This window comes from Podarcis erhardii (assembly GCF_964252035.2).
Source record: "Podarcis erhardii genome assembly, chromosome: 5".
In the NCBI taxonomy this organism is placed as follows: domain Eukaryota; kingdom Metazoa; phylum Chordata; class Lepidosauria; order Squamata; family Lacertidae; genus Podarcis; species Podarcis erhardii.
Window position 1 is genome coordinate 28,233,746 of NC_138509.1, and position 24,884 is coordinate 28,258,629.

General features: G+C 42.4%; 1 protein-coding gene and 1 long non-coding RNA gene across 5 annotated transcripts in view; one reads left to right on the forward strand and one right to left on the reverse strand.

Moving 5' to 3' along the window:
• Positions 1-24,884, forward strand: part of LOC309342496 — a 578,273-nt gene that overhangs the window by 162,500 nt on the left and 390,889 nt on the right. The window contains exon 5 of the long non-coding RNA XR_014156853.1: positions 11,999-12,062. This is a non-coding gene — a long non-coding RNA (uncharacterized lncRNA). The remainder of the gene's footprint in view (positions 1-11,998; positions 12,063-24,884) is intronic.
• On the reverse strand, positions 5,711-19,769 carry LOC309342493 (uncharacterized protein). Of its 4 annotated transcripts, none has more exons than XR_014156851.1 (5): positions 19,510-19,766; positions 18,241-18,348; positions 15,984-16,134; positions 14,397-14,474; positions 5,711-6,099 (listed from the first exon to the last, which is right to left on the reverse strand). XR_014156851.1 is itself a non-coding variant. In XM_081863006.1 (5 exons), exons 1-5 carry the CDS (start codon positions 19,527-19,529, stop codon positions 6,021-6,023), a joined length of 441 nt encoding a protein of 146 aa, XP_081719132.1. In that variant the 5' UTR covers positions 19,530-19,769; the 3' UTR covers positions 5,711-6,020. The 4 variants fall into 4 exon arrangements, 2 of the variants coding, with proteins under 2 accessions (XP_081719132.1, XP_081719133.1); XM_081863006.1 differs by having other exon boundaries at positions 18,241-18,353; positions 19,510-19,769; XM_081863007.1 differs by lacking the exon at positions 5,711-6,099 and adding an exon at positions 13,479-13,979 and having other exon boundaries at positions 18,241-18,353; positions 19,510-19,768.

Consider the following 24,884-nt stretch of genomic DNA (forward strand, 5'->3'; position numbering starts at 1 on the left):
CACCCTCTTAATTTTCTTTCATATTTTATCATCATTCAATGTATTATTATTCCATTGCATTGATTATATTATCTCAGTAAAAGGATTTTAAAAGCCTGTAATTATAGTGCTACGTAGCCATAATACATTGATACTATTATTTTGAGAACATCCTTTTGTCATTATATTTAATGCTCAAAATAATGCCAAATGATGAAATTCCAAAGCAATACTGAAAATGACAAAATCGGGTCATTTTAATTATCCATTGTTGCCATATGATAGTGGGACTAGAATAACATTTCCCCCCTCAACAGGTGCATCTATTCTTTTAACTAAAATGGGTGCACAATTTTTTGTGTGGAATAAAGATGAATCCACCAGGCTAATCTGCAAAGATTATTCAAGTGTTAAAAGAATATAATTTCAACAAGATTGGATATTTAGTGAAAAAGCACCATGCAACACGCAACTACTAACTGATAGCATTTCCAGACCATTTATCATAAAATGCATTACTTGTTTTGTCATTAAGACAAGATTTATATCCTCCAGTTAATTGCTTTCACTTATTATTTTAAAGGCCATATAGTATATAAATCATATTGTTTTAACTTTAAAAGTATACAGAGCATCTTCATGTGCAGTAGAACTGATGAAGGACAAAATGTATTTTGTTTCATATTAGACTTAAGAATTCCACCAAAGGTTTCAAAGAAGACTATGACCAGTGTGCCGTTAATATATATATTTTAATCCACACTGTTGAAATCAATTTGCACCTTGAAGAGGAAGTATGGGATTAAATAACCATGAAGGTTGAATTACTTTGAAATACAATTTGGCTTAGGGTGAATGGCAAAGTACTGCAGATATCCTCTTATTGTAGCTGTCAGCACTATTTCAGGATTGCTCAACTTAGTCTGTACATCTTTGTGCTTGGCTCTGATGATGACTGCCAAAGCCTATGCCAGACTCTGGTTCAGAGTGTTGTACTCCTTATACCTCCAAGGAGCTTCCTGGTGGCCTTTCTAGCATCTCAGGTAGGGATTCCAGGGTGAAGGATGGGTTATGGACAGTCAGTTTGATTCATAGGGGGTTCTAGCCACTCCTCCAAGAATTCATTGGCTTTGGATACCAAACTGATGTCTAGAAACCTATTTCTGGACCATGTCACTTTTGCATGTGTTTACCATGAGTCCTCCTGTTCTGTTTCTAAATTAATATGTGAAAAATATGAACACATGAAAATCTGCATATAAATATATATCAAAATGCACATTTATAGACATACAATGTATCAATATGCACAATTAAAGCACACTTCGAAATGCCTTTTGAGCTGAGGATGGTGCTGGAATAATTGGGAAATACAAATTCCAGTCGATAACTAAGTTCCCATCTCTATGCTAGTTTGTGAAATTCAATATTGGACTTCAGAAAGTTTGAATTCACGAAAGATTTCTAGTTTCTTCTTTTTTAAAAAAGTATTTTTCAAACAATGTTCTTATATATTTAAATAGTTTTCATTTTTTGCACATCTGAGATTACTTGACTCCCTGGACTTCCCCCCACCCCCACCCCTGGTTTCCAATATTTATCTACTCTTTCTATTGCATCTATTTTTTTCAAATTTATTCTATATCCTTTTTTAACTTTAGTATTATTACATTATAAGTGTTATAACTATCCTGCTAAGGTTTTTAAATATCTACAGTGGTCTTTAAGGTACTCTATAAATTTTTCCCACTCTTTGCTAAATTTCTTTTCATCTTGGTGTCTGATGAAAGATTTCTAGTAACAAGGTACATCAAAGACTCCTCATCATAGAAGTTTGTGTGCTCTTTGCCCATGGACTTGGCTTTCACCAACGTTTAAAGCATTTGGGATTTCTGGTGCCTCCTCTGCATAGCTCTCAAAAGTTGTCGTTTGTGGCCAGAGTCGAACAGTAGAACTGGCGCAAACTGGATCCAGACGTACAAGTCTGTTCAAATATATGCTTGAGTCCTCCCTAGCAGCCACTGACACTGACTGCTTCCTACAACTTTCATGGGAACTCCTTAGGCCACACTGTGTCACCACTGCCATCTTTCTACATAGCTGTCACATAAAAAGTTCAGTGCAATGTTTCAAAGGCCAGCAAAGAAAAGATGACTGTAATAGAATATGATGGTGATACAAGACAAATGCAGGGGGCCAAGATGCTACAAGGAGGTAATATAAAATGCTCTGGAGTTTGAATTAGGGCTGGGATGGGACAGATAGTGGCAACCAGGAGACAATTTGTAGCTGCTAGTGCCCCGTGATTTACCATCCTTGGTACTGAAGCCCCAAGGTCAGTGTGCAAATGTTCCTAAAATTCTCATTTGGTTCATCTTTCAAATTTTTCCCTCTGCATTAGGTGGCAGGATCTTTGTATTTATTTGCTATCTTAAATAAACCTTTGTGCTATAGGATTTTGTTTGAGTTATTGGGAAATTGCCCTTATTCTGATGCCTGTGTTTTGGACCTCTTGGTTAATGGAAGCTACCTTTTTCGAGTTTCCCCCTCTTCCTTTCCTAGTGGGGGATTTCAGCAAAGAGAGAGTGCTGTGGTGCCTTTCCTCCCCTGGGAGTTTCCTGCAGGTAATTTCCCAAAATTGGCCTCCTGTTGGTCTGTTAATCTTAGCATGTGGTGGCAGTCTACCTTTAGGGAGTTTGTGTTCACCTGAGGACTCCTGCTATCCTGACACCCCACTTCCCACTCTATGGCACTCCCAATTACATTTCTGAACATGTATTTGGAACCAAGATTAGGTAAAATTCAGGGTGGGGGATTCCAAGTGGAGAAGTGGCAGGTATGCAAAGGGTTAAACACCCTTCACTCACTGCTTCTCCAATCCAAATTGTGTCCTCAAAAGCATCTGCCCTCATCCCCTCCAAAGGTATCAGGGCAGGTGCGCAAAACATTTCCTTAGGCCCTCAGACTCATGTCTCTGAATGATGTCAAAACACCAGATTACTGTCCTTGAAACATGACATTTAAGATGTCAGCAGAGGAACACATTGCCTTTAGAAGCCAAGACAATTTAGATGCTTCATGGATATTGCTGCCCACTTCCCCTGCCACCACTGCTAGAAATGCTGGTTGGTTTATCTTGCCTTCAACTTGTATTTGCATCCTCTTGCTTCGCTAGCGTTTCTCTGTATTTCTTAATGTGATTATTTATATGCTAGGAGCGCTGTCTACCCTGTTATCAGTGGTATAGTTTCTGGCCATGTATTTGTTCCCTGGAATTAGTTTTCCTTTTCTTTTCTCCCTGTAGTTTACTGCTAAACTTTGTTTTTGGGCGTTTTAAAACTATTTTATTTATCCCTAGCATTACATTTCTTTAATAAGTTTTCGCTATCGCACTGCAACATTTTCAAGAAAGATAACTGGAGTTAGGGATTTGGATGTTGGGTCACCAAGGAAGTTCACTAGACAACAGAATTATGCTAATCAGAAAGACGATTACTTCATTTTCTTTTTAACACATGATACTTTGCATATATGAATGACATTTTCTTCAATATTTCATCTTCTATGGTGTGGGGGTTATATAAATCTTCACATTATGCCACTCTCTTTACTTTTTCAGACTTCCAGCTATCTCAGGTCTGCTAAATGTCTCCCTCTAGCCAGTCTCCATGTTCATTCCCCATTTTTCTTTGTGCATTCGGGGGGACAGGACCCACAGCTGTGGGAATCATCACTTGTTTTTTGCCTGACCTCTTCCTTATGTTATGCAGGACTAGGAGAAGAGAATACCAGGTATTCCATATTTCATGTTCAGGAAATGATGGGATCTTCAATATGAATGTTGAAGTAATCACCACCAGTGGCACATTCCATAGGAGAGGAAGTGTGGGAGTGGCCCCATTTTCATTAAGAGAGAGAAAATGAGCTGAGAGGGGAAGTGATTCCCCACCCCCCAGGATTTAGCAGGCATTCCATGGTTCAGGTGGAATGCCATAAGGGTAAGCAGAGAACAGAGAGAATAACTGGCAATCTTGGCCATTTAGAACCAAATTACATTTTTTGTTAATTGTGCACAAGTAATTAATTATGTGTGGCTTCGAATGATTTACCGTAAGTTGCTGTTCTTGGGGGAAGGAGCAGGACTTTGGTATTCCTTTTGACTAGGTACCAGGCAGGAATGAAGAAGAGCAAAGATACAGTATTCAAGGCGTGTGAAACGGAGTATGAGTCTGGCCAAATAAAATAAAAGAATGTCAAAGATATATTCTCAGATTTTAAAAGATGGACCAGTGGACTTGCATGCAACAGAAAAGCAGGAGTTTGGGGTTTATTTATTTATTTTTTTAAAAATGGATTCTAAATGTTTTATTTGAGGAAAATGCAATACTAAATCCAACTTAATAGCCATTAGCAATATAAAGAGAAAGATCAGAGCTTTCTACAGTTATCTGTGTGGATTTTCCTTTGAACATTCCCTTCACTCCCCAGTGAAATTTCCAGAGAGAAATGGGAAGTTGAGAAATGGAAAGTTGAGCAGTAAGTAAAATGAAGCAGTGAATGATAAGGATGGCTGGATGAAGAGGAATCCTGAACTCATTCTGTTTTGGGGTAAATTCAGCAAAATACAAGCCGAGGGCTGCAAGTATGCATTTAGCTTTGTATGGAAAATATTATGTACTTTGAGTAAATGAGGCTTGGCTGAAGAAAGAAAAGAAAGTGGTGTGATATTCAAAGACGAGTATGGTGTTTACAGAAGATGAATAAAATAGTGTGGCCCAGTACTGACAGTGGAAGGCTGCTCATGAGCCAATATTTATATTTCTGTTGCTTTCATGATATAACTTTAATTATGTATGGGTGCAAAATGCTAAACTCCTAAGTAAAGCCTCCCAGAAGTCTGATAGTTGATCAGTAGTGCCTGGATGGTGTCTACCTCACATCACATGGAATCAAAGTGCTTGTGTTGTTTGACTCCTGCCACCAAGGTTTGAGCTAGAGGTTAGCTAGAGATAACCCTGAGGTGACAGGTTTGTGCTCTGTTCCCAGGGCAGTTCTGCCAAAGAAACTGAGCGTTTCTTGCAGTAGTAGTCTGAAATCTTTTTGTTCTTCAGTGTGTGTGCATGCTGTTTTGTGTTGGCCTTTGATGTCATTTTCTTCTTTAAGTAAAAACTTAGAAGTAATCATTCCTGCCTCCTTGAGGCAACTTCCTCTGGAATCATTCAGACACATACACAGGCTGTTCCATTTTTCCATACAGCATTCTCTCCCTCCCCCACCTCCTCTTTCTCTTCCAGCAGACAAGTACTACCCAATAAAAGAATTTTTTCTTTCTTAGTTTTCCTTCAGTTCCAATACACAGCATCCTTACAGATGAAATATGAATTGTACATGCCAGAGAATGGAGTAGTATCTTCATTGTATTGGGAAGCAGTTAATTTGGGGCTGATGTTCATTTCCCTTTTTTGTAGTCAGTTCTTCATAATGATGTACAAAATATACAGGTGTCCTGTCAAGTATGAATATTGTAGAATTAGGCATCTGCCACTTTAAAAGCTGAAATAGGCAGTTAGGCAAGGGTACTGGAGTCATTGTCCCTGAGCTTTTAAAAGATAGAGAGATAGAGAGATAGAGAGATAGAGAGATAGAGAGATAGAGAGATAGAGAGATAGATAGATGATAGACAGATAGACATACAAGACATATTTACTCAAGAGTTCATTGAAATCAAAGATTTTCTCCGAGATCCCATAGGACATGGAGTGGTCAACCAGTGGCTCACAAGATGGTTGGACAGCTATCAGCCCCAGTGAAGATAACCAATAGTTAGGGATTATGAGAGTTATAGTTCAACAACATTTGGAAGGCCACAGGATAGCCACCCCTGCTATAAGTAAAGAGGCAGCGGTACACAGTGTTCGATGGTCACTTTGCTTGATCTGTTGCTTGCTGCTTGCAGTCCCGATGTCAAGAGCTATGGAGATTAGGTTCTGCCCATGTAGGTTGCAGATCCTGAAATGCTTCTAGCTTCCTGTTCAGATTAACTATCCCCAGTCCTGCCATGCTACCTCTGTCCTAATTCTGTGCATGACAACTGCTCTGTTGCAGGATGATGCATTTACACTTGAGAGGGCGGGAGGAGAAGAAATGACAAAGCAACCAATTAATATGTGTACAAATCAGCAAAAAAGAAAAAGTGGTGTAGTAAAACAAGTGTCATACTTGGATTGATGAGATCTGGGTTCAAATCCCCACTCAAGCATGCTGCTTACCTTGGGAAAGTCACCCTCTCTTCCCCCTAACTTACCACATAGGGTAATTGTGCTTGTCAGGATATAGGAGGATAGCACCAGGATATGTAGTCCTGAGCTCACGGACGTGTGATAAAGAAATGCAAAAATGCACAGGCATATGACTACACCCACCACTTCCTAAATCTTAATAGCAAAAACCAGAAGAATATTAAAGGGATCTCAAATTGGCATTGGTGCCCATTCAGGTTTCCAGATTTCATATCTTCATTCTGAACTGATATCTAGGGAAATGTTAGAAAGCAAGCTGCTGTAATGCAGAGCATGTTCCATTTCTAGATAGCTGCTGGATTTTGCACCACATAATCTGTAGTGTTCCAGAAATAAAATCTCATACATTGCAGTGGTAGTCCATCACTTAATTCTTGATGTGTTTGTTGTTTGATGGTGTTAACATCAGGCACATAAAATTGTGTAAGCCAAAATTGGTATTAATTATCCTGTGTCAGACAGTTCTAATACTTCTATTATTACTGTAATATGACTATATGTTTTGATTTTATTGCCAATCTATCTTTGACCTGTCCTTTTAATGACTGCAGTCTAATTTACAGTGTGCTTGCAATGCTATTGGATTTCCAAATGAAATGAAATAAAGTAAACAGTTCTTACGTTAAATTATTTAAGCTGCGGGTGAAATGAGGATTGCAGAAATACAAGTGCTTTGTCTAAAATACAAACAGTGAAGTGATTTAACCTTTAAGCCAACCTTTATGTTCTTAAGAAAATAAGTGAAAATTCCTTGTGAAGAAAGGCCAAACTAGCCATTTTCCACAGATGCACATAACCATATCCCAACTGCCCTTTTTAAATAGGAAAGGCTGCTTTCAGGTAGGATAAATGATGGAGAGGGAGGGCTGCTTAACGCTTTTCCCTGTCAATTGTTTTCATGCTCCAAATCCCTCCCCAGCAGCTTTCTCCCAAGTCAGAGTCCCTAAAGGGACCAACATGTGTTTTGGAACTCCAGTAGAGGAGGGCTGTTTAAAGGTGATAAATAGCAAGCAGAGAAATGATATAGTTGCATGTGTCTCTCTAAAGTTTAGCTCGGCCCTTTAAGGACACCCAATGTCCTTTCCCCTTTCAAGATGTTTTTCTAAGGCCTCATTCACCTACACATCACAGGTGTGTACTGAGGTTAATGCTAGGTTCTTAGATGATTATGAGGCTGCTTTGCTCCGTATCTTTAATGAGTTCTCCAAGGAAAGTTATATGGCTCTCACATTACACAAACTTGCAAAAAGGAAAGCAGCTTCACACAGCTTTCCAGCTGCATAATTACTGTCTAAACAGGACAAGCTTACTGCCATGATGTGTGCAATGAGAGCAGCAGAGAATACCTCAAGTAAATGAGTTATGAGTCAGGGTCCTGGGGAAAAGAGTTCTAAGATGTTATGGGTTTTATCCTGCCAAACTTGCCCTACCACAAGGTCTTGTGTCAGTGAGCAACACTAAAAACCTAACAATCAGACATCAAATGTTGGAATAGCCACAGTAGAACACACTAATTGCCCATTGCTGAGTAAGGACTTGGGATCACTATGTGGAAAGGAGATCCCAGCAGGAAAGTGAACCAATCTGCTTCTGCTTCATCCTATTTCTACATTAAACAGGGCTGCCGGGGAGTGGGCCAAAATGGCTGGGGCATGTTCCACAGGGGGGGATGCACTGGGACAACCGATCTCAGTGATCACGGGTAGGAGGAGGAGTTACGCTAAGACCAGACCATGTCATTACAGAGGGGGCAGGTTTAGTCGTTGTCTGAGGACTATTCCTGCCTCCGGGTCTGGTCCTGACCGGATGGATACTAGAATCAGCAAGGGATACCCACATGACCTGAAGGAGCTGCTGTGCAATGCCAGGTCAATGATTCATAAGACCACTGCCATCCATGACTTGATCATGGATGGAGGACTTGACCTGGCATGTGTGACAGAGACCTGGTTGGATGAAGCAGATGGGCCTGTCCTTGCCGCTGCTTGTCCACCAGGTTTCTCTTACACACAGCAAACCAGGTCATGTGGGTGGGGAGGGGGGGTGCAGTGATTTTTAGGAAGTCATTAGTTTGCACCAGGCGTCCTATTGGGAAGACCCAGTTTTCCGAGTGCATGTTCTGGAAGATGGGCAATAGGGGCAATACAGGATTCCTTTTGGTGTACCGACCTCCCCGCTGCACCAAGGATTCCCTGCCCGAGCTGCTTCAGGTCGTGGCGGATGTTCTCCTGGAGACACCTAGCTTGGTCGTCCTAGGGGATTTTAACATCCATGCCGACACGACCTTACAAGGGGCCGCTCGGGACTTCATGGAAAGCATGGCCTCCATGGGGCTGTCCCTGAATAAGTCTGGCCCAACCCATAGCTGTGGACATGCCTTGGACCTGGTGTTTACCTCTATGGATGTTGGTGATCTGACACTAAGTAAAAACGAAACGAAAGAAGTGCCATGGTCAGATCACTTCCTGGTGCAACTGGACTTCTCTGCGACCCATCCCCTCTGTAGGGAGGTGGGACCAATTTGGATGGTCCGCCCCCGCCACTTAATGGATCCAAATGGTTTCCAGAGAGTGGTAGGGGATGCTTTATCCCATGTTGATGGCCTTTCAGCTGATTCCCTGGTGGCCCGCTGGAATGTGGAGTTAACCAGGGCTATTGACTGTTTGGCTCCGAAGCGCCCTCTCCGATTGCATGGAGCCCGGACAGCCCCGTGGTTTTTCACAGATCTGAGGGCAATGAAACAATCGTTGAGACGGCTAGAGCGCCGGTGGCGGATAACTCATTCCGAATCTGTCCGGACACAGGTTAGAGCTCAACGTCGAGCCTACCAAGTGGCGATAGCGACGGCGAAGAATTTCTTCACTGCCTCTATTGCATCTGCAGAAAACAGCAGCAGGAGACTTTTTCAGGTGGTTCACAATTTAGCAGAACCACCTGCAACATCAGGGTTTTGTCTAGTCAAGTTGAGTGGGATCAATTCCAATCTGTTACCTCCGAGGATGTGGACAGGCTGCTTGGACAAGTGAAACCAACCACCTGTCTCCTGGATCCTTGCCCATCCTGGCTTATAAAAGCTAGCCGGGAAGGACTGGGCGATGGGCTTCGTGGGGTGGTGAATGCTTCCCTCCATGAGGGAGCCTTCCCAGACCCGCTGAAAGAGGCGGTTATTAAACCGCTTCTTAAAAAACCATCTTTAGATGCGGCCACGATGGCCAACTATCGCCCAGACTCAAATCTTCCATTCTTGGGCAAGGTGATTGAGCGAGCGGTTGCTGAACAACTCCAGGCACGCCTGGAAGAAGCGGACCATTTGGATCCCTTCCAGTCGGGATTCAGGCCTCATCATGGGACTGAAACTGCCTTGGTCGCACTGGTTGATGATCTCCGGCGGGCTAGGGACAAAGGTGAGAGCTGTTTCCTAGTTCTGCTGGATCTCTCAGCGGCGTTTGATACCATCGACCATAACATCCTTCTGAACCGTCTTGAGGGGCTGGGAGCTGGGGGCACTGTCATACAGTGGTTCCGCTCCTTCCTCCTGGGCCGTGTTCAGAAAGTGGTGGTGGGGAATGAGTGTTCAGACCCCTGGGCTCTCACTTGTGGGGTGCCTCGGGGTTCTGTCCTCTCCACCATGCTTTTCAACATTTACATGCAGCCTCTGGGAGAGATCATCAGGAGGTTTGGGCTGGGTGTTCATCAGTATGCGGATGATACCCAGCTCTACCTCTCTTTTAAATCAGAACCAGTGAAGGCGGTGAAGGTCCTGTGTGAGTGTCTGGAGGCGGTTGGAGGATGGATGGCGGCTAACAGATTGAGGTTGAATCCTGACAAGACAGAAGTACTGTTTTTGGGGGACAGGAGGTGGGCAGGTGTGGAGGATCCCCTGGTCCTGAATGGGGTAACTGTGCCCCTGAAGGACCAGGTGCGCAGCCTGGGAGTCATTTTGGACTCACAGCTGTCCATGGAGGCACAGGTCAAATCTGTGTCCAGGGCAGCTGTTTACCAGCTCCATCTGGTACGTAGGCTGAGACCCTATCTGCCTGCGGACTGTCTCGCCAGAGTGGTGCATGCTCTGTTTATCTCCCGCTTGGATTACTGCAATGCACTCTACGTGGGGCTACCTTTGAAGGTGACTCGGAAACTACAACTAATCCAGAATGCGGCAGCTAGACTGGTGACTGGGGGCGGCCGCCGAGACCATATAACACCGGTCTTGAAAGACCTACATTGGCTCCCAGTACGTTTCCGAGCACAATTCAAAGTGTTGGTGCTGACCTTTAAAGCCCTAAACGGCCTCGGTCCAGTATACCTGAAGGAGCGTCTCCACCCCCATCGTTCTGCCCGGACGCTGAGGTCCAGCACTGAGGGCCTTCTGGCGGTTCCCTCATTGCAAGAAGCAATGCTACAGGGAACCAGGCAGAGGGCCTTCTCGGTAGTGGCGCCCGCCCTGTGGAACACCCTTCCAGCAGATGTCAAAGCGATAAACAACTACCTGACATTCAGAAGACATCTTAAGGCAGCCCTGTTCAGGGAAGTTTTTAACGTGTGATATTTTACTGTATTTTTGGTTTCTATGGAAACCGCCCAGAGTGGCTGGGGAGGCCCAGCCAGATGGGCGGGGCATAAATAAATTATTATTATTATTATTAAACTGTCATTGTTGTTTTTTTAAAAAATGAATGAAGTACGTATTTAAACAAATGCTTGCTAACATTTATTTCAGAAGAGTTTTCTGAATGTAGCTTCTCTCAAAATACACATTTGTAAATGGCTTTTGAGGTGTCGATCTTAATTGGAACATTCACAAAGGTGGAATCTGGAGGATAACGTGAATATGGGAGATCAGATTAGTTCATATCAGAGTGTGCAAAGATCCATCTCCTCAAGCATTTTAATTTTATGCTCAGTAGGAATGTATAAACTGCCATAGGTTAGGAGAAATTGGGTGCCTCTAACTCTTTGAAAGAGTCTTAGAGTATGGAAGAAGATCAGGATAAGGTGCTAGACAGAAGACAGTGACTGCAGTCGTTTCCAGACTTCCCTGGATTTCTTGGGAATGGGGTACAAACAGAGCTACAAGGGATGGGAATCTACCTATGTACTCCAGCTATGTACTTGAATTGCATTCCATAGTATAGCCAACTTCTAAGGCAGGAATGGGGAAACAGATATTGATGGACTCTAACTTCCAACAGTGACAGCCAGCATGGCCAAAGAACAGGGACGATGGGACTTATAGTCCAACAACACCTGGAGGGTGAGAGATTCCCCATCCGTGCTTGAAGGTTAGGGTGACACTTTGAACGAGAGGGTACACTGAGTGTTTGTAGATTGGTGCCAGAATGAAATCTTCTCACTCGCCTAGAAGATGAACTGGAGTTTATGGTGCTCCTGCTCATAATCTATTTGACTAGCTGAAAACCCTGCAATTCCCTTTCCATGAATAATCCATTAAGTTCCTGGATGTTCCTAAAACAAATATGCAGAGGCTAAAACAATCCGTATTTTCAGAATATCTCTTCCTTAAACAAGAACGTAATCACATGCTTTAATGCCCTATACTGAGAAATTCTTCTAAACGGAATCTTTACTAGCAAGCTCTATTTGTACTTTAATTAACACCGTCTGCATTAACTACCAGTAACTTCCTTGTTCCTGGTCTTGAGAAAAGAAAAGCTAGCTAAGCACCGACCATTGATTTGTTTCCTTTTTTCTCATTGCAGGATTAACTGAACATTGGCAAGGAGAAGGAGTGCAGGAGAAATTCTATTCAGTTTGCATTTAAAGGTAAACCTACTTAATGCTCACTGTCCGAAAAATATGCAAACTGAAAAACAGCTGTCCTTTGAAATTTGCACTTTTCCTAATTTTGCAGTGTAAACTGTGCATATAAATGTGTGTGTTAGGGACAATAATATACAAAATGCATTCCATGGGGGGAAATTGCTCCCCCAAAATGTGTATGGTAGACAGTCCAAATAGCACACCAAAATGTGTATATTAGTAGCGGAGCCTAGTGTAAATTAGAGGTTAGAATCATAGAATCATAGAGTTGGAAGAGACCACAAGGGCCATCGAGTCCAACCCCCTGCCAAGCAGGAAACACCATCAGAGCACTCCTGACATATGGTTGTCAAGCCTCTGCTTAAAGACCTCCAAAGAAGGAGACTCCACCACACTCCTTGGCAGCAAATTCCACTGTCGAACAGCTCTTACTGTCAGGAAGTTCTTCCTAATGTTTAGGTGGAATCTTCTTTCTTGTAGTTTGGAACCATTGCTCCGTGTCCGCTTCTCTGGAGCAGCAGAAAACAACCTTTCTCCCTCCTCTATGTGACATCCTTTTATATATTTGAACATGGCTATCATATCACCCCTTAACCTCCTCTTCTCCAGGCTAAACATGCCCAGCTCCCTTAGCCGTTCTTCATAAGGCATTGTTTCCAGGCCTTTGACCATTTTGGTTGCCCTCCTCTGGACACGTTCCAGTTTGTCCGTGTCCTTCTTGAACTGTGGTGCCCAGAACTGGACACAGTACTCCAGGTGAGGTCTGACCAGAGCAGAATACAGTGGCACTATTACTTCCCTTGATCTAGATGCTATACTCCTATTGATGCAGCCCAGAATTGCATTGGCTTTTTTAGCTGCCGCGTCACACTGTTGGCTCATGTCAAGTTCCTAAAACAAATTATAGGCAGTGCTTTATATATATATAGTAAAAAAGGTGCCAGCACTCACCATGAAGAAAAAAAGCGCTGGTTATAGTGATGATGAAACTAAAGTATTGTCGTGCTGTAGATGAAGCTTTCTCAGCATAACTCGCCTTTGAGCTTATTGACTTGGGGATGTTTCCCAAGGAAAACTGTCCTTTCTATAATGTGATCCTTTCTGGCATCCCAGGAAAAACAGATAATTGGAATTTTGCTCATAAATGATTTTACAAACAAGCTGTAATATCAAAATTATATCACAAGGCAAGCCATAAAGTATATGCAAAGAACTATTTGGTTCAGCACCTGGCTTCCCAAAGTGGCCAAGCAGAGGGTACAGTAAGCCCAAAAGAAGGACCAGCACAGAACCCATTCCTCACTGTTCTTCCCTACCAAGTGCTGTTCAGAGGCATACTGGAGGTAAGTAGCATACAGCCATTACTAATGGCAACTTAGTGCACCTTGAATTGGTCTGCTCACCATTTAAAGGCATCCAGGTTCATTTGGTCTGATCCAACAGGCCTCCTCTTTTAGTCTTAAAAGGCCAGCTTAGACATATTTGACCAATGGGAAGTTACTGAAGCTAAACTTCAAGGGCAAGGCCAAATGCTAATCCAATATGGCTGGATGCTACATTGAAACCTCCCTCTAGAGGAGTCTGTCTTGCCAGTTTAGAACTTTCCATCTTGGGGTTGGTGGTGTCTGCTGCACCCCCTCAGTACACCTTTAAGATCATGTGCTCAGAGGAGCAATACACGGGACTTATTCAAGACTGTCACAGGGCACCCTGAGAGGTCAGTTGGATATGTGTTTTCCTTTGTTTTCAGTTCAGAGCATCAACTGTTCTCCATCACTAGAATGGATGAGGTACTGGGCTGAAAGCTCTTTCTGTAATGAAAATGCAAGTCTTTTTTGGCTCCCACAGATTTCCACAGCAGTTACCAAATGCCAGGGCCTGACCCAGAGTGTTCAGAATTGATGGTCCTGAAACTTCTCTCTGTTGTTGTTCATAAAGAAAAAGGAAAGCTTAAGGAAAAAAATCATTTTTTAAAAAAGTAGCACAAATCCTATGCATGCTTCCTAGTTCAGCTTTTGCTAATCATTCATACAGCACACATTTTCTCATTAAAATGAGTATTTGATAAAAAAAATACCAGAAGTATATTTGGAAACACATCAAAACGTCACAGTAATATCTCTGTACGCTGTGTTGATTTATAAATTCAGAAGAATCTTGTGCTATGACTCTCCTGGGGACATACTGCTTGAGAATGTGGGCAATAGATTGCATAATTGAATGCTCCTCCAGATCAAGAATTCCACATACCTTAGAGAGATAGAGAAAGAGAGAGAGAGAGAGAGAGAGAGAGAGAGAGAGAGAGAGAGAGAGAACACTAGTAGCAAGAATTCTCACCTGCTCTCCTGCCCAAAATGCACAAGAAGGTTTTGATGTAGTTGCTGCTGATGTTGTTGTTGATGATGTTGTTCCCTTCTGCAGTATGTGGATTGGGTTGTTTGCATGAGTAATTTACAGTTATCTCTATAAGCTTGTGGAATATTTTAGCCTGGACAGTGTTATCAAACATGAGTTTGACCAAACTGCGGGAGGCAGTAGAAGACAGGAGTGCCTGGCGTGCTCTGGTCCATGGGGTCATGAAGAGTTGGGCACAACTAAATTACTAAACAACAACAACAAATAATTCACAAATGGAAGAAACACAAAAGAACTGTCAACCTTCCTCGGTCTGGGGCTCCATGCAAGATCTCATCTCGTGGAGTTGCAATGATGAGGAGAACTGTGATGAAGCAGCCCAGAACTACATGGGGGGGACTTGTCAATGATCTCAGGGCACCATGAAAACAGTTGGTAACGCACTACGCCGTGAAGGACTGAGATCTTGCAGAGCCCGCAAGGTCCCCTTGCTCAAGACAGCACATGTACAGGCCCATCTGCAGTTTGCCAATAGACATCTGAATGACCCAGAGGAGAAGTGGTGAAAGTGTTGTGGTCAGATGAGACCAAAATAGAGCTCTTTGGCATCAACTCAACTCGCCATGTTTGGAGGAGGAGGAATGCTGCCTATGACCCCAAGAACACCATCCCTACTGTCAAACATGGAGGGGTACATATTATGCTTTCGGGGTGTTTTTCTGCTAAGGGGACAGGATACCGTCACCGCATTGAAGGGACGATGGACGGGCCCAAGTATCGTCAAATCTTGGGTGAGCACCTCCTTCCCTCAGCCAGGGCATTGAAAAAGGGTCAAGGATGGGTATTCCAGCATGACAATGACCCAAAGCCAAGGCAACAAAGGAGTGGCTCAAGAAGAAGCACATTAAGGTCCTGGAGTGGCCTAGCTGGTCTCCAGACCTTAATCCCATTGAAAATCTGTGGAGGGAGCTGAAGGTTTGAGTAGCTACACATCAGCCTCAAAATCTTACTGACTTGGAGAGGATCTGCAAAGAGGAGTGGGGCAAAATACCTCCTGAGATGTGTGTAAACCTGGTGGCCACCTACAAGATATGTCTGACCTCTGTAATTGCCAACAAGGGTTTTGCCACCAAAGTACTAAGTCGTCTTTTGCAAAGGGATCAAATACTTATTTCACTCATTATAATGAACATCAATCTCTGACTTTTGTCTTCTGGATTTCTGGGGGTTTCCCTGTTGTTATTCTGTCTCTCACAGCTACAATAAACCTACCATTAAAATTATGAACTGATCATTTCTTTGTCAGAGGGCAAACGAGCAAATTTAGCAGGGGATAAAATACTTTCCCCCCTCACTGTAGCAGGTAAGTCACTGCTGTTTACTGAGAGTGTGGGGGGGCAAGAGGGTGGTGAGGTCAGTGCAACTGTCCCAGTGGAGCCAGTCCAGTGCTCCTGCTAGTGTGTTCTCACCCTATTGCCCTCTCCACCACCTTATCCCTTCTGGGAGGTCAGGTAAGTGCCTCTTCCCCAGCCCACCAGCTGCTCCCAGTGTTATCATTAGCACTCTTACTTTGAAGCTTGATGTGTGTTGGAAGCTGTAGATGCATTGATTGGCAGCAAAGCTCTTCCCATCGGATAGTAAAGATTTTCACTTTCACAACTTCTGGGCTTCTGAGTACAGATGGCACTTAGCTTCTCAAAGACAATTGGCTTTATCTTGGCTATAAATTGAGGAATTTCTTATGAGTGTGCTTTGATTTAGTCACATTGATTGCAGAAGCAATCTCTGTAGACTCTTAAAAGTTTAGAAAGGACCTCAGAAGCTATCCTCATTGGCTGCCATGAAATATGCACTTTAAGCTCTGCAATTGTCATTGTCCAGAAGCTCCTTTCTTGTATTAATGTCCTGAAGATGTAATCCCTCCTTTTCCCCACTTTGTCTACCTGGAAAGTTTTGAAGTTACCATTTCATTCTTAGCATTGCTTTCTTTCTTTCTTTTTTTGTATTCAGCACTGCAGTTGCAGACTGAACAGCTTCATACATTTCATAATAGCTCTAGTAGGTACTTTCAGCTTGCCTAGATTTATCTAATAATTAAGAAGCAGGTTTCGGCTATGGGATGTGTATTATAATTGGAGTAATTATGCATATGTTTGTCCACAGTTATGGCTTATGCTACGTTCACATTACTGACATTGTCAGTGACTAAAGCAAATGATTTTCCAATATCAGGCTCCCCAGACACATCATTATTTCACTCCCATTGTATTTTGTGGTGTGTTGTGGCACTTTTCTCTTATTTTGGTATACTCTGAGGGTGTGGTGTTATATTCATTACCAAATATTGGATTGCCTCCACCTGCATTTGTACTAAAAATTACAGAGCCTTGTTGGTGGTAACAAACTAAAGATGTTTGCTATTACACACAAGCATACTTAGCAGCATCTGCTACTAACTGAATGGGGAGATTCCTGGAGCCTCAGCCTCATGCTGTTATTTATTTAGTTAGTAGATTTCTACTCTGCTTTTCAGCTAGAGTCCACAAAGTGTCTAACAACTAGGACTGGGCGGATCTGTCAATTTTGGTTTCTCATTTTTCTACTCTTAAGTTCAGTTCTCCTCATTTCCACCTAAGTATTTTGGGAGGAAGTCCTCAGGAAAATTCATCAGCATTTTAATGTGAGTGTTGATGTTTGTTAAATTTGTATACCGCCCTTTGTGCATAGATCTCAGGGAGGTTCGCAACATCAGATTAAAATATAAAAAACACAATGTTTCTTACTAGACTCGTTTTTACGCAAGTTTGCCTACTATACTTTTTGCAAAGCAATTTCCCCTCCTGCAATGCATTCTATATATTATTTCCCCCAACATATGCATTTTTATGATCACTTTCCCTCAGTATCTGCATATTTGTACATCTTACTTGGCTGGAGAGCTACATTGCAACATTTGGAGAAGCAGGAATTCCAAATGATGGCTGTGTATCTGTTCTTCTATTGTTTTAGAAAGTGTGTGTTAGCTAGGTTCGCATTTAAAACCACGTACTCACAAAACAACCAGCCCCACTAAGCAGGAGACAGCCTCAGGTGTTCTTTCCCACAGGGCAGAAGTGATGTTGACCCAGAGGGTGGCAGTGGCAACAGTCTGACTGAAGCAGGCCCTGATGTCACCTGTGTCCTTGCTTAACTTGCCGTGTGTTGACTTGTACTGTCAAAATATAAATGCGACGTCTAAGAGAAGACAGTTTCATTTTGCAAATCAAACCACTCTTGTGGATATGATTATTCATCAGTGAATGTAACTGTGCAATCCTGCCCAGAATAGCTAGCAATTTATGATGGCTGTGCAAATGAAATCTAACTTTGAGGTAGGAAAAGTTTGTTTGTGTGTGTGTTGTCACAGAAGTCAGTAAGGGAACCTGGTAGAAATGGGTTTAGATGAAAATGTAAATGAGGGCAATTCATAAAAAGCAGAGGTGCATGAAGTATTGGCTCCATGCCTGTTTCATGGCCAAACTGTGAAATAGGTTTGACCATCAGGGCAGTGCCTCAGATTTTTGTGCCCCCCTCCTTCTCCTTTCCCCCCACATTCCAATTCTCTCCCTCTTGTCACAGGTCATGATAAATATAGCTTGCCATAATGTCTGAACTAGACCAAAAATCTGTATCCTGAAACACCGGGGTATCTTCGAATAACAGCATTTTTAAAAGAAAAAAACAGAAAGCAAAACAGAAATAAAGCAAGTAACAGAGCGAGGTCACAGAGAGAGTCTCTGGTTCCTACTGCAAGAAGATGGAACTATGGGTGGTCTTAATAACTCACCTTTGCCACTGAAGGTTGCTTTTGGCCCTGTTCCAGTTAGATGTCTGAAGTTACCACAGGTGGTGAACAACAGGAAAACCTGTGATGTGCTGCAAGTTTCCTCCCCGACTGCTCTAGGGTTAGGAGGCAAGTGATATTTCTGTTCTTGCTAACAAATAACACCATAATGATTTTTCAAAACAGCTTTCAAACCACAGTAACATTTTTTACTTTGTGGAATATTTGACAACATTTGACCAGGGTAAATACAGTGGTACCTCAGGTTAAGTACTTAATTCGTTCCGGGGGTCCGTTCTTAACCTGAAACTGTTCTTAACCTGAAGCACCACTTTAGCTAATGGGGTCTCCCACTGCCGCCACGCCACCGGAGCATGATTTCTGTTCTCATTCTGAAGCAAAGTTCTTAACCTGAGGTACTATTTCTGGGTTAGCAGAGTCTGTAACCTGAAGCGTATGTAATCTGAAGCGTATGTAACCTGAGGTACCACTGTAACAGGCAGTCAAGTGGCCACATTTAATTGACTCTTGTGCCAACCCTATACCCAGTTCCTACGTAAATCCTTTATTATCCTTGTCTAATAATCCTAGCATAACCACTGTCTATCCTACTGGGCTAGGAGAATGCACACAAATGGCCTGTGACAGGGAGAAGGTTAAGATCAAAGTCAAACACTGCGATCTAAGCAACATCTTGATAAAACCACAGAGGAAGAAGTACTATGGTCTGTGTGCCTTGCTCTGTTACGTCTGGAGGTCGGCCAAGATTCCTATCTATCTTCTATTAAGACATGATAAAAGTTTTTTTAAAAAAAATTATGCATGGCATGGAGAAAGTGGATAGAGAAAAGTTTTTCTCCCTCTCTCATAAGACTTGAACTTGTGGACATCCAACAAAGCTGAATGCTGGAAGATCCAGGACAGATAAAAGAAAGTACTTCTTCACATAGAGCATAGTTATACTACAGAACTCATTCCCCCAGGGGACAGTGATGGCCACCAACTTGGATGGCTTCAAAAGAGGATCGGGCAAATTCATAGAGGCTAAAGCTATCAATGGCTTCTGGCCCTGATAGCTGTGCTCTGCTTCCATGGTCAGAGGCAGTAATGCTTCTGAGTGACAGTCTCTGGAAACAGCAGGAGGGGGAAGTGATCTTGTGCTTGGGTCTTGCTTGTGGGTTTCCCCTAGGCATCTGGCTGGCCACTGCAAGAACAGGATGCTGCCCTAGATTGTCCTTTGGCTGATCCAGCAGGCTCTTCTTACGTACTTACGTTCCTGTACCTGCCACCATTATCTCTTCTTTATTTGATGCTGAACTACCCTGTGTTATTTACTGTAAGTAGAAGCTCTGTAGTAAATGGGGTGTCTGCCTGGTCTCTCCTGCCCTCGCTCGGCTGCCTGTTTCAGTGAGAGAGATACTGAAAGCCACTGTGTTTGTCCCCTGTTGCCAGTCACCTCAGTGACCTCATGCTGATACTGCCTTAAGTATCAGCAGAAGACAACGTGCCCATTGTGACTTCAAGATGGTGATGATGATGATGCCTGAAGAAAAGAAAACACTGATTCTTGTACCCACATCTTCCTCATCACTTTCATGAAGAAGGTGTTGTTTTGCATCTCAGAACAGATGAAGTCTCTCAACTGTCTTTCTTACTCTCCCATCCTTCGGCCTTTTCTCAGGGAGGCTCCATGGCATCCACCACTGGTTTTTTGGACCTCTGGCAGCTGCCCTGTAATTTATGTTAGCTGCCACTATCTCTCTGTCACCTGCCATTCATTTCTCTAATGCAGGGCCAGAAGGCCACATTTCCTTTTGCCAAGCCAATGTGTGGAGAGGCAAGAAGAACAAAGAGGGTGCAGCAATGGATGTGATCCTTAACTTTGTTTCATGCTGGGGGGAAATTAGGAGAAGTGAGGTATTGACTGCTTCATGGCTCAAAGAGAGGTGCCAGTCACCATAGTTAGTTGAAGGAATCTTGAGACTCCCTGCTAGTCAACCACCAATACTGTTTATTTTATTTTTATTTTTATTTTTTGCTAAGTGTAATACTTTTAAATTGACTGCATTTCTGAAATGAATAGTATATTCATTCTCTTTATCCAGAAGGACAAGCATGAGTACAGACTCTTGCTATTGCTTTTATGAATTACCTAAATGTATATTTTTATATGCCCAGTGACTGTGACCAGTATGGGCCATGCAACCAGCAAGGAGCATGACGCTGCCTATACATTACAGTATTTCTCATTTTGAGCATGTTCCAGTGAAAGTAAGCACCATTGATTTCAATGGAATGGGGTTAGAGGGCAATCATTGGAATGCAAAGGCTGTCTTCTACTCCCCACAGAAATGTACACCACCTACCATGGAAATATAGAAAATATACATTTTAAGAAGTTTTGTAAAAGTTCTCTGAGGCTGGAGTTTCAAGTCATTTCATACAGAGTCTGAGCAGAATCTAAGTCAGTGGATGATGCGCAGGTAATAATTCATTTTTCTGCAGAGAAAATCAAATTTCATGTCCTTGCAAAATCTAGGCTTCTTTGAAATGTGACATCCACTTTTCATTTAGCAGATGATACAGATGCAACAGAACTGATGTGGCTGGAAGGATATTTTTGATGGTTGTGGGGGGGGGGAGGGTTGCTTCCTGTGACACACCCAGTTGGCTACAAAATTGGCAGAATTTGCCTGGGATGCTCAGTCTTGTTTAGCATGCTGGACAAGAGAGAATGACATGTTGTTTGCGGGATTGTGATGTCCTCTAAACAGAAGGGAGATGGGAAAGACTTTTCTAGGGATAACGGATTGGTAATGAAACTTTTTTATTTATTTTAAAAAATCGCTAGACACATAACTCCTTGTGAGTCTTGGCTTTGGATATAAGAGAAGGATGCTCATCTGCCTTGTCTGTCACAGAACTGACAAGGAGGACAAATGGCTGGTAGTTTAGTTCTTTATTGACAATGCACACACTTAACAGTAGCTCCAAGGTGCACAGAATACACACGCACATGCTTCTGGCGAATAAGTAGTTGGCATCCTATCCCCCAGGCTTGTGCTCTGAGCTGGATTGTCAGAGCAACAGTGTGACCACCACCCCGCCCCCCCCCAAAAAAATCTACATCTTATGGCACGCACACAAGCAACCTGAGACTTTAACTACACAGAAGTTGCCGTCGTGCCTGTCTCTTCAAGCCCCTCCTGGTCCTGGAGGGCAGTGGAGAAGGGGACAAAGGGGATTCTACTGCCCCCCTTACAGGCACCATCTCTTCCTCTGCTCCTAGTCACTCTCTTCCCTTCCATCCAGCATTGGCTTCACCAGAGGCAAAACACCCCATAAATCGCATTCCCCTGGGTGGGTCAGCCTCTGGCCCCATGGCCTCCATCACCCACTCCTTAGTGCCCTGCCAGTCCTTGACAAATAACATTCCCCTTTCGTCCATTTGTCCTTTGTTTTTGTTTTGTTTTTTAAAAATGTTCCCTTGCTGAGCAGCAAAGTGCAATGACAAGAGACTGTGAATTAGTTACCTAGAAGGACCAAGGGCTTAGGACACACACCATCCTGGCCAGTGTAGAATGAAAGAGGTAGAAGAGTATTTTTGTAAAATGGATGGGGTGGATTGGTTAATGTCTGAAATACCTAAAGAAATTAAGTCCATTTTGCTTGGTCAAAGTCATGGGTTTCCCCAGTAAGTTGACCCAACATATTGAGTCCTTCTTGGAGTCCAGATGCATTGCTGTGTATCATATATGTATGCATACTTAATTCAGTTGCAATCAATCAAGTGTCATGTTCTCTGTAGTTAATGGATATTTAACTTCATTTTATGCAAAACAAAATAAACATTTTTACTATGGAGAAAAACCCGTTGTTGAAAACCACAGGAAAGGAGAGTGCTTTTTTGTTCTGGTGCTTTCTATGGGTTTCCCATAGGCATCTGATTGATCACTGTGAGAACAGGGTGATGGACTAGATGGGCCATTGGCCTGACCCTGAAGACTTTTTTTATGCATTTAAATATGAATAGGATTGTGCTGTAAATATGTTTCTTGGTCCTTCTGTGTCCTTAATTCAAATAATAATTGAATCACTGGAGTGTGACTGTGCTTTTGTAGGTTTTGTTGCCAGCCTATTGGCCAAGACAACATTGGCTCTTTCTAAGAAACCTGCCAGTTGTCAGATTCAGACTGAGTTGGGAACAACTGGATTCTCATAAATATACAGAAAACCCATTAAACCAAAGTCACTCTGATGCCAGTCATTTTCTGTTTAACATTGTGTATGTGTTTTTAATATTTCAAAGCAGTAACGTTTGAAATTATTGCTTAGTTTTACATTTGCTAGGAATATCTAGGAAAATAGTTTGTATGAAAACAGAGTTGGAATTAACAAATGAATTGCCATAAAAGACATTTCCTGAGAGAGATTAATGCACGCACCAAGAGTCTAAACTTCCTTCATAGCCGAGCACTGCAATATATGTCTTAGTCATTTTTCATTGGTTCCATTTGACACTGTTAATGATTTCATTTCCTCTGGGAGGAGTTCTAGTTCCCAGTTGTTACATCTCATATTTATTGGGCTCTCAGTGAGGATTGTATTACCTTCAAACAATGCAAATAACTCATAATTCAGATTAGTCACTTTAAAAGAAAATGGAGAACTGCAACATTAAAAGTTTGGTAATGGGCCCATTCCTGAGTTCGAAAAAGGACTCCTGACTCTTGGGACTATGGCACTAATGGGAACTGACTGGCAAATTAAATAATTTGTCAGGGTCTACTATTACATGGAGAAATGCTCTTCTTTTAGTAACTCAACACTTTAAAGCAAAATAATGGTGATGTAGTGGTGTCATTGGGTGGTGGAGAAGGAAACTTTTTTGAAAAGCTAATAACTTAGAGTGTTCCTGAAGCAAAAGAAAGCATTGTTTCAGTACCCAGACTGTGAATCAAAAAACATAATTGCTGAGTGGTAGAAACATCTGACCACATCTGATGTATTACTTTAAAGCCACCACAAGGGAAAGGAGAGGGGAAGTCTGAGTGCCTCACACTTCCGGGTCTAGTTCAGATATGCTTGTTTCTTCCACCTATGGGGATATTTACCTTAGACCTGTAAGTGTGACTGATGGGGGAGGAACTAGAACTCCAGGTTCTTCTCTTGCTGCTTCTGCAATAAGTGAAGTTACAGGGAACCAGCAGAGGGCCTTCTCAGCAGTGGGATCCTTCCGGTGGAACGCCCTCCCATCAAATGCCAGGGAGATAAAAAAACTGTGCACCTTTTAGAAGATATCTGAAGGCAGCCCTGTATAGTGAAGTTTTTAATGTTTGATGTTTTTTATGGTTTTATATGTGCTGGAAGCCACCCAGAGTGGCTGGGAAGGGAATAATAATAATAATAGATTGGAACATGTTACCAGAAATAATATTTTAGCATGTGTGTCTCTATATGTGTGTGAGTGAGAGTGGTGTACAATGTACACCAAAACCCACACACGGCAATGTGGAGAGCCAGGGGAATATGTGGCCCTCCCAGACCCTCCAAGTGTCCCTATATTCCAGGGATATCCCTGATTTAGAGAAGCCGTCCTGATTTCTGATTTGATCCCAGAATGTCCTGCTTTCCCTTAGGATGTCCCTATTTTCATTGGAGAAATGTTGGAGGGTATGGAGTTATCCACCCCCCGAGCCATCTGAAGGCAATCCTGCATAGGGAAGTTTTTTAATGTTTAATGTTTTATTATGTTTTTATATATGTTGGAAGCTGCCCAGAGTGGCTGGGGCAACCCAGTGAGATGTGTGGTGTATAAATAGTGAAGTTATCATTATGGAATGGGACGTCCCTGTTTTCACTGGAGAAATGTTGGAGGGTATGCCCTCCATATTTGTGCTCCCAGCCCCTAGCCTAGCATGCCCAGTGGTCAGGAAGGATTGCAAGACCACCATTTCCATAGTAAGTGTATGTGTAAAGCAACCTTTAGTCTTCGTGCATGGATCAGGAGCACTGCCCAGTTTGATGTCTCTCGTTCACAACAAGGAAAGATTGAGGTCAAAGTATTAGAAGTATGATAGCTTTCTAAATAATTGCACACTGCTGCACATATTAGATCATGCTGTGCCAAGAATACAGTCTCATGTGATTCTGAATAAGGAATGCCGTGCTGTAGAGTAATTTAACTATAAGCCACATCCTGGTAAGTGGACATATTTAAATGCCTATTAGAGAGGATCCTAAATAAATATCTTGCATAGGAAACATACCAGCCTCATTTCTTTTCCAATGCATGACAGGGATACAATAGAAAATTTGTTTACTGTAGCAATTTGTTAATCAATGTATTCATAAGACCATTAACTAACTAACTAACTATATCTATCTGAAAATACAAATTCTACTTCATATGATGGTTGTGTTTATTGAATTTCTGTATCAGGCACCCTCAGAAGAGAGTCAAGTGTGAAATTATTCTTCTGAATTTTGCCAATGGGTGGGTAATGATGACTAATGGAAGATGTAAAGCGAAGCATGATTTATTCATGCACTGTGTCTCAAAACTGAATTATCTTTCCTCCAGTTGTTTCCTCAGAAAATGCTAAGAATAAGGTAACTTTCACAACATCACACATTTAGCTAATTTC